Raw genomic sequence first — 12,106 nt, forward strand, 5'->3', positions numbered from 1 at the left:
AATTTTTAGCACAAGCACCTTTACAAACGGCGCCCCATATGGGTGGCTTTATTGGATTTCACTGGTTAGCTGACCAAAAAAAAAAAAAAAAAGGAAGATGTTTCAGTCCCCGCTCACTTAAATCTGGATCTAACTGGGAGAATGCTGCCAAACGTTTGTTTACTTTCCACTCGCGTTTAGGAACTTAAAGAGCCTTCATTGAATTTGCTTTGGTTACATAATCCACAAAAATAAAATAAATAAATAAATAAAACCTCATCAGTTTGGAGGGAGGGAACAAGTGTGGCCGATAAAAGCCCTCAGCAGCTGCGCACACTAAACATCCCACTTCCCTCAGACGGTCCTGCTCAGAGGGGACACTGTTGCTCCTCCTGGAAAAAAGACTTCCAGCTTCTCCTCCTGACCTCCTAATCTAATCCTAATCCATAATCTGTGAGGAGGAGGAGGCACGTCTGGTCCGAGCTGATCGAGGACGAGAGGGAGGAAGAGGGGCGCAAAGTTTGGAGCTGCGCTGCTGCGGTGCGCACCGGTGCGCGCTTCCATCCAAGGATCTCCCCCGCTCCTTTCATCCAAGAGCGCGCTCCTGCCGGGAAGAGCCGAAGGATGAACGCCTCGGACGTGTTCTGCAACGCGACCTCTAACCTCACGGAGCCGTCCTGTCGGCCGCCCGCGCGCCCGCCGACCAGCCCCGTGGACATCACCACCTTCATGCACATCCTGCCCTCCGTCTACGGCATCCTCTGCTCGGTCGGCGTCCTCGCCAACGCGCTCGTCATCTACGCGGTGGCGGCGTGCAAGAAGAAGATGGTGTCGGACATCTACGTGCTGAACCTGGCCATAGCCGACATGCTCTTCCTGCTGGTGATGCCCTTCAACATCCACCAGCTGGTACGGGACCGCCAGTGGGTGTTCGGCAACTTCATGTGCAAGGCGGTGGTGGTGGTGGACGTCAGCAACCAGTTCACCACGGTGGGCATCGTCACGGTGCTGTGCATCGACAGGTGAGTGGGGTGGGTGGGGGGTGGGGGTGTCAGGGCTCAGGTCAGGGCTTTCAAAAAACCTTAACCCCCCCCTCCACAAAAAAAACGTCCACATTTCTTGGTGCCCCAAACTCCCCCTCCATCATCAGCTTCAGATTCTGAGCAAAAAGAAAGCTGCTGCCAGTGGCCTATCAGAGTCGCCATGGCAACCACACAACCCTGCCTGTCACTCCCTGGCTGCAAAGTTGAAACGGACAGAAACCGATTAAAAAGTAAGCCTCGAACAAACTGCCGCCGCGCCGATGGACCTTCTTGCATTCTAGAAGCCCGAGCGGCAGAAGACTCTGACAGCCGCATGTTCCTGCCGCTGTTCCCCACCCCTCCAAAAAGAGCCCTTCACTTCAACACTTAAAAGGGGAATTTTGGGGCTGAAATAAACCCGAGGCCCGCGGAGGCCTCGGTGTGCACTCTGAGGGGATTCCTGAAAAGAAGAGTGAGAGACGCCCACGTTTTGATGCTTAGTCTGCATGGCTTCAAAGTTTTAGAAGGATTCGAAAGTTGGCGCGCGACATCGACTGTGGGAAGTCACAAAACCGTACTAGTCCGGTCAGGTGAAGGCTCGTCTGAACGTCGATCGATGGTCCTCACTGTGAGCTCCAGAGCTCCGAGGAGTCCCATTGTTTCCATGGGGGAGGAAAGTTCTCGCTGTCTTTCACGAATTGTCTGAGTCAAGCTACCTAAAGTCAGAGGACACCAGTCCCATTCCGGCTGCACGCTGGGATGTAGAACATTCATGTATTTTAGTTTAAAGTTGCGGGGCCATGAAAAGTGGCCCAAAAAATATAAATAAACGGTTAAGGAAACCCCACAGAACATGAGCGAGGCTGCTTCAGTGCTCAACCGATGACACTTTTATTAAGGTTTAAACCTGTAATCGACACTGGATGTAATTTATCACCTCTTTAAAGGAAAAAAAATACATAAAAATCAAAGGAACAGACTCGTCTTTATCATCTGTATGACATGGTGTTCCCCACAGTAATGATCTGGGTGACATGTTTATGACCGGAACACATTAAAGGAGAAGGAAATGTTTGAACTGATGAGCATTTCCGCTTCAGACGACCGACCGTCTGAAGCAGGTGTTCGCTCCCGAGGCTGTTCAGTTTCCGCACGTCATCCCAGACGAAGGGTCACAGAGGTCAGCTAGCGTCGCCGCGATGAGCTCGGCTGCTTGTTGGGTCCCCGCAGGCTGCGTTTTGTTCACTGCGGTGGCGTTTTTAACTTTCATTTGGCTCAGCGAGGTAACGCTCCGATTAGAGTCAACCCACCTCCTCCGTCTGTCGGAATCGCTTCATTCTTCTCAAGCCCGGATCAGACGGGCCTTTGAGACGAAACCACGTCAAAATGTGCAGTTAGTTTGATACAGGAGGGGAGAGAAATGAGCAGCATGAAAGCAGAGAGAGTGTCCGCCGTTAATGGGGAAGAACAGAAACGGAAAAAAAAGGGTTGTTAGGGAGCGGAATAAAGTGGAATAAAGTGGCGTTCGTCATCGAAATAGAACCAAAAAGTCTCATTTATCAAGCTCTCAGTTCGCCACAGGCCTTGCAAAGTCAAAAAGCTTTTTCATCTGTGTTGACAAGCACACAATGAAGTCACATTTTAAAGCTTCTTCTCCACCAGTTAATTGTATGAAATTAAACTTGTGAAAGTCTCTACTTTTTCTGATTTCTTTTAAAGCAGGTCTGCTCCAATCCAACGGTTCAGTTTCCTTCTGTGTTCTGCTCACAAAGACACTGCTGTGTTAAAGAACAGCTACTTTAAAAAAAAAACAAAAAAAAACACCTCTGAGTGCTGTGAAATATATCTTTTCATGGAGGTTTTTGTGGATATGAAGACATTTCCGTCTCCAGGCGGAACGAGCGTTTTCCTGAAGAGAACGGCTGCACATCGAATCCTCACGCTGCGGGGTGTTTTTTTTAACAGCTTAAAGGAACGCTCAGGGGGGGCGCAATCTAAAGATATTCGGCTGAGATTTGTAGCCGCTGTTTCGGAAACTACAGAGGAATCGATCGTCGACATTAAGACTCAGACTTACAGGTAAATATTACCTGGTGTACAGCTCACTGATAGTCAGAAGTCGGAGGAACTTTTATTTGCCTCTTCAGCAGGTGAATGCAAAAGAACAAAACAAAAAAGGAGACATTTTGGCTGAATGTCCTGGGAAAACTGCACATATTGTTGTCCTGTTAGATCTCACCGAAGAGATGCATACCGGGTGCATTTAAAGGGCTAATTAGGCGTCTATGGAAATGGTTATGAATAATAAATATCTTACCTGTTGTAGACAGCTCTTCGAACGACGTCACTTTGGACAAACGGAGCTTAAATCTGATCCGGCTGGCGAGCTAACGGCACCAATGTCAAAGAATTTGCAGCAATTGCCGTCAGTTTTGCATGACACGGATATTTAGATAGAAATGTATGAGTATTTGCAAGCAAATGCAGTAGCAGCAGCTAGCTGTAGCACTTGCGGTGCAAACTGGGGAACTTTCAGCAGGAATATTTTAGTTCTGCTGAAAACAAACAGACAAAAAAATTATAATAAAATTATTTCTGGTGAAAACTATGGCAGCGGGAAGGGTTTTTATATCAATCTACTTTGGGCTTGGCACCTGGACTAGCCATTAGCTCATCAGTTTATCAGTTTGGTCCAAATTTAACCCCCCGTTCTCCAAACTGAGGCCATTCAAAGAGCTGTTCACCAGGTATTAATCCTACTTAGCTGAAACTAAACGACAGTGTTTGTTTTATATCAAAGAACACCTAAAGGCCCTGTTAGAATGAAAACGTGAACCTGTTTTCTGTTTAAATCATGCTAATTTATGAGCACACGCAGGTTTGTTATTTTATTTGTCTGGATTTTGTTTTTTTTCCTAAACTTATCAGAGATGAAGATGACCTCTCAGGGGAGGGGGGGAATAAACGCTAACACACCTGACCAAAGTTGCTGTTATTGTTTGTGTTTCGGTTAGTATGAAGCTTTAAAAAGATCCGTGTTTTCTTCCCAGGTACATAGCCATCGTGCACCCGAGCTCGGAGCGGAGGACCGTGCAGTGGACCATCCTCATCAACCTGCTGGTGTGGCTGGGCAGCGTCCTCCTCACCGTCCCCGTCATGATGTACGCCAAGGTGGTTCGCCGGCAGCACCTGCAGGTGTGCATGATGTTCCTCGACGGGCCCGAGGACATGTACTGGTACACCCTCTACCAGTCCATCCTGGGCTTCATCATCCCCCTCATCATCATCAGCACCTTCTACTCGCTCACCCTCTACCACGTCTTCAGCTCCATCCGCCGGGTGAAACGGAAGCAGTCCGTGTGGGCCAAGAGGGCCACCAAGATGGTCCTGATGGTCATCGCGCTCTTCCTCATCTGCTGGTCGCCCTACCACGTCATCCAGGTGATCAACCTGAGCAACAACAGGCCCACCATCGCCTTCGTCTACGCCTACAACATCAGCATCTGCCTCAGCTACTCCCACAGCTGTATCAACCCGCTCATGCTGCTCATCTTCGCGCAGAATTACCGCGAGCGCCTGTGCCGGCGGAACGTGCCGGGCGTCTCGCAGCACTCGTCCAAGGTGACAGTGGTCAAAACGGATGGCTCCAGCACCGCCAACGACCCCAACTGCCGCATCACGGTCATCTGACGGGGGCGAGGACGGCGGCGTGTACATACTGCCTGAACGGTGTTGCCTGTGAGAGCACCGTCTCTTCAGCTTGTTTGTGTAGGGGAGGCAAAAGCGAACCGGAAGCAGGAGACGCAAAACTTAGCTCTGATGAAAAAGAAAAAGAAAAAAAAAAAAGGACAGTTAATGCGGTTCTATGAACAGCGCTGATAGAGCGTCATATTGGTCCATTGAAAGGTTGGGAACAATTAATATCTTACCTGCTGCAGATATCTCTTTGAACAACCTCAGGTTAAAGAAACAGGTTTTAATCAGACGATTTGGTTTCAATTTTGGACAATGGGACTTAATGGAGTCCACCTTTATTCTTGCCGATGGTCAGAACTAATCTTCTTTTCTCCTCCCCCCTCCAAACTGAGGTCGTTCAAAGAGCCATCTCCAACAGGTAGGCCAGACGCCCACTTCAAACGATCTGAACCACCCTTTTAACGTGTCCAGCGCACGACGGAATCCATTCTCCTGCGCAGTTTCAGCTGTGGTTTGACGGCGGGGTTTGTTCCACCCCCCCCCCCCAGTCCTGACTGTGGCGTCTTCTGTCTGAACAAATAGGCTCTGCTGTAAGTAATGTAATACTGAACTCCATTTATGGGTTTGTGATTTGTAACCAGTGGTACGAATATTGGATCGTTTACTGACACAAAACAGATACGAGCACTTCTGTTCTGGTCCAATAGCAGCTATGAATGTTTCTAAGTAGATGTCAATCAATATTGTATTTTTTTTTGTTGTTGTTGTTTTGTTTTGTTTACTGACCAGTGCCAAACCTTGGAAATGAGGCCAGCTGATGGCAGACACGTAGAACCTTTTTTTATTCGTTTTCGGCTCGTAAGTGTATCATTTATGTAGTTTATCTTCACACTACTGGATTATGAAAAGATACAACAGTGTCTGAGTTACAGCAGGGCGTGTGATGGTCAACAGGAAGAATAGCAAAGAGCACTCAGGTTTAAAAACAAAATAAAGCCTTATTATATTATCTGCTAGATGAGACATCGTCCTTTCAGAATAATATTCAAGTCAACATGGTTTGAGGTCTGCTGGTGTTGAGCTTAAAAAAAGCCCCCATGCCCTGAAAGGCACCTTGCAGGAAGCGCTGGTTGATTAACACAATGTAATGTGGACCAACATGTTAATCAGCACACAATCAGGGTTGGTTTATTTAAAATTGTAATAATTGGCCTTATTAAGCAGCAGTCAGTCGTCTGGTTTTCAGTATTTCCCAAATAGCACAAAATTTTCAAAGATAAGTTGCAGTTTATTTTAGGGTCATATTCATGTTTCTTACCTCCTTTCCACCATACAATTGTAATTTATTGCGCAAAGAAGACAAGGAAGTTCTGAAACATCATTAAAAGATTCCATAAAACATCACAGCAATTACAAAAAAAGCAAAAGAACTGAATGTTAGTGAAGGCCTTTCCGTACTCCACGAGAAGTCAGGAAGTCGGCTCTCGTTTACGTGGTTGCGTGACGAAGGTTGCGTCATTTTGTTCTCGTAGCGGCTTCGACTGCCGCTTCTTGGCACAAGGCCCTGGCTGAAACTGTTTCTGACGGGGGTTTGCACCAGGTGTGTGATTGGTCAGAAGTTGTTCATGTGTTAAAGCCAGTGAGATTTAATGGAGTCATTTAGCTTCTGCTGCTCCGCTGAGAAGCAGCTGTTAGAAAATACAGCCGTCTTTACAACTGATCCAGCAAAACCTGGAAACCTGTGAGCTTAAAAAGACAGCAGAGACAAATGCCAAACGGTGTCTCAGACTGTCTCAGTCGGTTTAATAAACACGTCTGTAAGGGAAGCAAAACTCTGTACAGACAGGGGAGCTGAGAAGCCGGCAGGAAGAAACTTGTTTTAACGCTGTAGGAGGAGGGAGGAGCTTCCCGGGAACTCTGATCTGAGTGTCTCGTGGACGATGAAAGATGTTTGAGAAAATGACCGACTTCTTGACTTCTTATGGAGCATGCTGGAGCCTTAAATCATCAGAGAAAAAGCCGATGTCTGTTGACTTACTCCGCATGTGCAAAGGATGTTTCTGCTGCAGAAACTCCAGATTCTGTAGCGTCTTCGTTCGGTGGACTGAGTTTAGGTTAGTTTAGGCGAGGCTCCCTCGGTGTTGGCATAAAAATGTTGCATTTGAGGAGAAATATGGTTCATGAAGGAGGAGTCGCGACGGCTGCAACTCAGTCTGTTCGTTTTTGACCCAATCTTTGGAGCACAGAGCATCAAACTCTCAGGGACAGCTCTGGACCCGACGTCTCATCCCGGTACGGACGACTTACGCTCAGGCTGTCAAGTTAAATCGAGCTGAACTGCTCCCAAAACGGTTTTCATCTTTAACTTTTCATACCTTTCAGGTTGATGAGCGTGTACACAGAGAACGTGTGTCTGTAAAGCAGGTGTTGTGTCTCACTTTGTTTTTTTTTCTGTCATTCTTTGTAAAAAAAAAAAAAAAATTCATACCTCTCAGATTTTTGATGTTTTTGTGACATTTTTATATATATGTATAAAAAGAAGGACAAACAGTGAAATTTCAAAGACTTTAGTTTGAAAGATGTTGCCAAGTCACTTGCATAATAAAATGTGAGAAAATCAAAGAGAGAAATTGATTTATTTTTTTTTCTTTATTTCTTGTCTTTCAGACAGTTTAAAAGAATCTCAAACAATCTTATAAAAAATTTAAAGTAAACAACTCTTAGTAAACTTAATTGGGTACTATTTGGTTTCAAATAAAATGTTTTTAGGGAACGAATTTAATGATCCATTTTTTGGTTCCTACATCCTACTGACTAATAAAATTATCCTTAAATTGGCAATAAAGTTGAATTTCATTTGAATCATCATTAAGAACAACTCAGCTGGTATCCAGTTTTAATTCACCTGCTTAAAATTTAATAATTCCTCAATCACTATATAATCACTTGGATAATCTTTATCTCTTAATGAAAGTGTAGCGTTTACTTGTTGTGTTAGTCTAAAGTGAAGCTTAGTAGTGATTTTCTAGTTCCTTCCCTCATAACCAAACTAAAATATAAGACCATTTCTTTTGCGTCCAGGATGTTAACGCTCATATGTTAAATCTGAGAAATGGTCACACTCAGACATTAAATGTGTTGTACCGTGATGAAGGTCACCTCCGCGATCTGTGCTGTTCTATAACATTTGGAAGAGGTAAAATTAGAACAATCCTTTTTCCTTCCTCTCATCAATCCCCATTATAATCCAAGCAGGTAAGTGTTCAAGTGGCTTTCACGATTTGACCTGGCCTTAACGCAGATAATTCCCCTTCACGCAGACAAATGAAGGACAAAGACTGCTTTAAAAAAATCAAACCGAGACAGATTGAGTTGTCCTTTTTCTTCCGTCCTTTAAATTGGTTCGTCTCGAAGTCCTTGGGTTCATTTCCTGGTTTGTGAGTTTTATCTTGTATTTGTGCCACTGTTCTCATTTTTCTGCCTTGAATTGTGTTTCGGCAAACAAAGGGTGGCTTCTGGCTACTACCACGCCAGATTTTAGCTCAGTGTCTGTAAAAGTGACAGAGCTGTAGCCAGTTTTGGGTTCGCTAAGAGTGACGCCGGCCACCACGAATCGGGTTGACTCCCACAGTTAATCAGTTGTAGACGTACATCCAGCGGTTACTTTCTGGAGTTTCTTTCACATCCATCCAGTGGTTCATGACACATAAACAGGTAGTTATGAGAAAGATGGGCAACAAAAGTGTTACCAAGTGTGTTGTGCCAGTGGGGTCCTGCCCAAAAGACCAGGATCTGATTTAAAACCCAAACACCAGATAACCTCTGATCAGACCTCATTGTCCAATAGACTCAACTAACCGTCCCAGAAGATGTTCTTCAGCTGTGCCCGCCAATAAATACTTCATTAAAACAACAATCCAGTGTTGCTTTGAGGATGAGGAATTAAAAGCTGGTGTCTCAAATTCTGTGAATTTTACTGGATATATGACACTTTGCTTTGGTGATATGAATTAAAAGCGTTAATATCTGGTCTTTGTTTAATGTGGTAACCAGTCCTGTTCTGGAGTCAGACACGTCTTCACACATCAAACGTTTTTAACCCAAGAAATGATAAAATCAGTTACCAGAGCAGGTTGAGTGTCTAATGATAGACGGGCTTTACCTGTCATGTTTTTATGCAATATTCCCATTTTAATGCAACGAAACAGTAAAAAGTAGCAACGTACCAGTAGATCCGCAGTGGTAGTCAGGTTATTCATGAAGATTAAAGCCGGGCGGTATTTTTTGTAACACAGGGAGAACACTTCAAATTTTCCACAACACAAAAGTGCCTTAGTTGAAGTAAAGGATAAGGTCAATAATAGGAAAGTTAAATAACTTTATTGTTTTCCAATAAACACTGATGCAGAAATGTGAATTTGCATTTTCTTTGGCTCCCTGTTGCCCATCGGCTGCTTCCACTTTCATTAGTTCTGTTAGTTCTCCCGATCAGTGGTAATATTTCAGACGTCTCCACCACACCGAGCAGAATCAGGCAGCAGGCTGCGGAGGACAGCGAGTGAAGCCGTTTAATGAGACCAACTTAACACGAGCAGCGCCGTCGTGTCATAGCCTTGTGGAAGTTTGTTCGAGGTTTGCTCTTCGGAGCAAGTCGGAGAGCCTTGAGAGCTTCGGTTCGCTCTCAGCCACGCAAACAATCCCCTCAGGTGACCTCGGGTGGGAATTCAACCTTGTTTTCGGTGCAGTTCTTGTGTAAACAACCACAGATTGATGCTGCGGAGGGTTTTACAAAACCAAAAATACCCCCCTCCTCGCCCCCCTTCAAAGCAATCCTAACAAATTTATGATTTAGCTCTACCCTGTTATAGATTGTGGGTGAAATCAGATTCAAGGTTTGTTGATCGAAATCACTCGGTAGCTTTTAAATGGAATATTTTTTGAAACATCTTCCCGTCGCAGGAAACGTGATTCTATTTTCTCTGCGGTAATAAAACTCTGAGGAAATAACAAGCTAAATTAAAGGAGGAAGCTAAATCTAAAGGACTAGAACTTTCATTCAGCTTGCTTGGCTTAAACTGAAGGGGGGGAGAGAGAAAAAAAAAACAACTTTTTAGACAATTCACATGATTAGGTAATTTATTATAAAACGACATAAAGTGTCCTTGTTTTCTGTCTGTAGCCGAGCTCTGATGGCTTCAGTGTCATCAAACTTTCTAGAGAGCACTTCTCAAAATGTCAAGCTTTTCCTTCAACTTCTGCCAGCGCACAACGAGCTGTCAAACTTAATTAAACTAAAGGACGGGGATGGTGAAAGGGGGGAGGGGGGGAGGGGACACCGGCCTGACAGAACAGCTCAACGTAATTAACAATAAATGGCCAAATTTGAGCGTTAACTCAAAATTATGCACAGCTTTCCAGAAATTTCTACATTAAATCAGGACACGGGCACGATAGCAGCTGCGGAGGGGACGGGTCCATTCACAGAAACATGAATAAATACTATAAATATTACGTGTGTACGTCTAAGTCAGTTTGGTTTAGTTTGGTAGACCAAGAAAAACAGAAAGAAATGCCAATATTTTTTTTTTAAACATACAACGACAGATAAACAAACCACGGCTCTCAGGTAGCTCATGGGCGGAAAGAAGGGATTTATCGGTTGGTGACTTCACTACAAAATAAAACAAAGACTGCGTAATGTCCTACTTATTTCATTTGAGCTAAACGGTGAACTGCGGCCTGCAGTTCACCGAAAGTCAACCAAAAGTCTGACCTACTCCAAAACTGAAAGGTACCCCTATTTTAAGAAAATAGTCCAAAAAAATTGTAAGTAACGCCACAAACTAAGTGCTCTCTGTGAGCTGTTTACTCTACGGCCCTAATTTGGGTTTTCCTTTTTATGAACATAGACCGCTGTTTGTTGTTTTTCTCCTCCTCCTCCTCAGTAAATGTAATAAGGGTTTTCTCTGACAGCCTGACAGATGTGTGGTTCCAAAAACTACCTGTTTCCGAGACCTATTTTTCTGTTTTCCCAGCAACCAGCTGATGAACTTTCCCTCAGCGGTGCACACAAAGCATACTGCTTCCTGTGTGAAGGGGGCCGTAGTGCCTACTTTACATAGCTTTCACCTCTCCTTGTCTGTAACAGCAGTTAGAAAACAAACAAAAATACGAGTGCACTCCTCAGAACGAGAACGGTAATCTCTGGTGAATAATGTATTTGTACTCTGGTTTTTATATTTGTCCAAGACATTTGTACCATGAAGGTTCAGTACAAGTATTTGCACTGTGACTGTACACCCCAAGTAAATACCATGAAGAGTTTTACACATTCCTAAAAGACATATGCATTTGAAATTTGAAATTGATTTTACTAAAACTGAATTTGAAAAGGTTTCTTCCTCGTTTGCCCTAACGATTTAAACATTTTAACTCTTCACGTATGAGCACTTACAGCTTATCCTCACACACAAGTATTAAATATACAAGAGTTGAGTCTACAAGCCGCACCTGCTCTTTAAAAATACATTCCCGCTTTGATTCAATCCACCAAACAGCAGTCCTTTCATAGCAAGGGCAAACACATAAATCACACGATTTTCTCCTCGTTTCTTCACTTCACTGCTTCTTTCTTTGCTACCTCATTCGAGGGTTGGCAAAGAGAGCGATGGTATTTCACTCTCGTGTCTCAGGTGTGAACATTAGAAGAACTGTGATGATGAAATCCTAAAAGATGTACATCAGACTGTTATTTTTTCTTTTCTCTTTGTTGTTGCTGAACATTACAAGAGAGAAAAAAAGGGATGAAGCAGTCAGTCATTTTTAAAGTCCTTTGGGGTTAGAGTTGACAGAGTCTGACAGAAAAACATCCCTTGCTACAAGCTTCAGTAACACGGGGCTTTAAAATGACTCCTAATAAACTCACATAGACTAAAATAAAAGCAGGGAAGGTAGTGATGAGATCTCTCAGCTACACACCAGTTTTTTGCTCGTTTTCTATACAGCTGCCAGAGTTACAGCAATTTTTTGTGTTTAACAGGGTTGATTAGCCGTGGCAGCCATCTTGAATTGGGTTGACTCCAAAAGTCATTCAGTGGTAGATGCACATCCAGTGATTACTTTATGAGTTTCCTTAAAATTCATCACTGGTTCATGAAATATTTTGCTAGGACACGGGTTTGATCAGGTTTGGGATCTGCACGGGAAATCTACTATGACAGGAAACATCTAAGACCACAGCCCCAAATGTCCAGATCTAAAAACTATGCAGAATAATAAAAATAATTTATAAAAAAATTGGTCCAGTTCTGCCTAGCTTAAATTCTAAAGTGTGCTCCAGTAGCTTAAATCATGATTTTATAGCAGCAGTCAGGGTGGATACAAAGCAGGCTTTGGTGGATTTAATGTTG

The 12,106-nt window shown here is 43.9% G+C and overlaps 1 protein-coding gene across 1 annotated transcript; it reads left to right on the forward strand.

Annotated features, from left to right (window-relative positions):
* The first annotated feature begins 299 nt into the window (after positions 1–299).
* On the forward strand, positions 300–7,239 carry LOC108242044 (melanin-concentrating hormone receptor 2). The gene is made up of 2 exons (XM_017426623.3): positions 300–1,001; positions 4,052–7,239. Exons 1-2 carry the CDS (start codon positions 604–606, stop codon positions 4,689–4,691), a joined length of 1,038 nt encoding a protein of 345 aa, XP_017282112.1. The 5' UTR covers positions 300–603; the 3' UTR covers positions 4,692–7,239.
* The last annotated feature ends 4,867 nt before the right edge of the window (positions 7,240–12,106 follow it).

Source organism: Kryptolebias marmoratus, linkage group LG9 (assembly GCF_001649575.2).
Source record: "Kryptolebias marmoratus isolate JLee-2015 linkage group LG9, ASM164957v2, whole genome shotgun sequence".
NCBI classification, from domain to species: domain Eukaryota; kingdom Metazoa; phylum Chordata; class Actinopteri; order Cyprinodontiformes; family Rivulidae; genus Kryptolebias; species Kryptolebias marmoratus.

Coding starts and splice junctions, on each gene's coding strand:
- LOC108242044 (XM_017426623.3), top strand. CDS start 604: ATGAACGCCTCGGACGTGTTCTGCAACGCGACCTCTAACCTCACGGAG. Junction 1,002..4,051: donor ACGGTGCTGTGCATCGACAG/GTGAGTGGGGTG, acceptor TTTTCTTCCCAG/GTACATAGCCATCGTGCACC.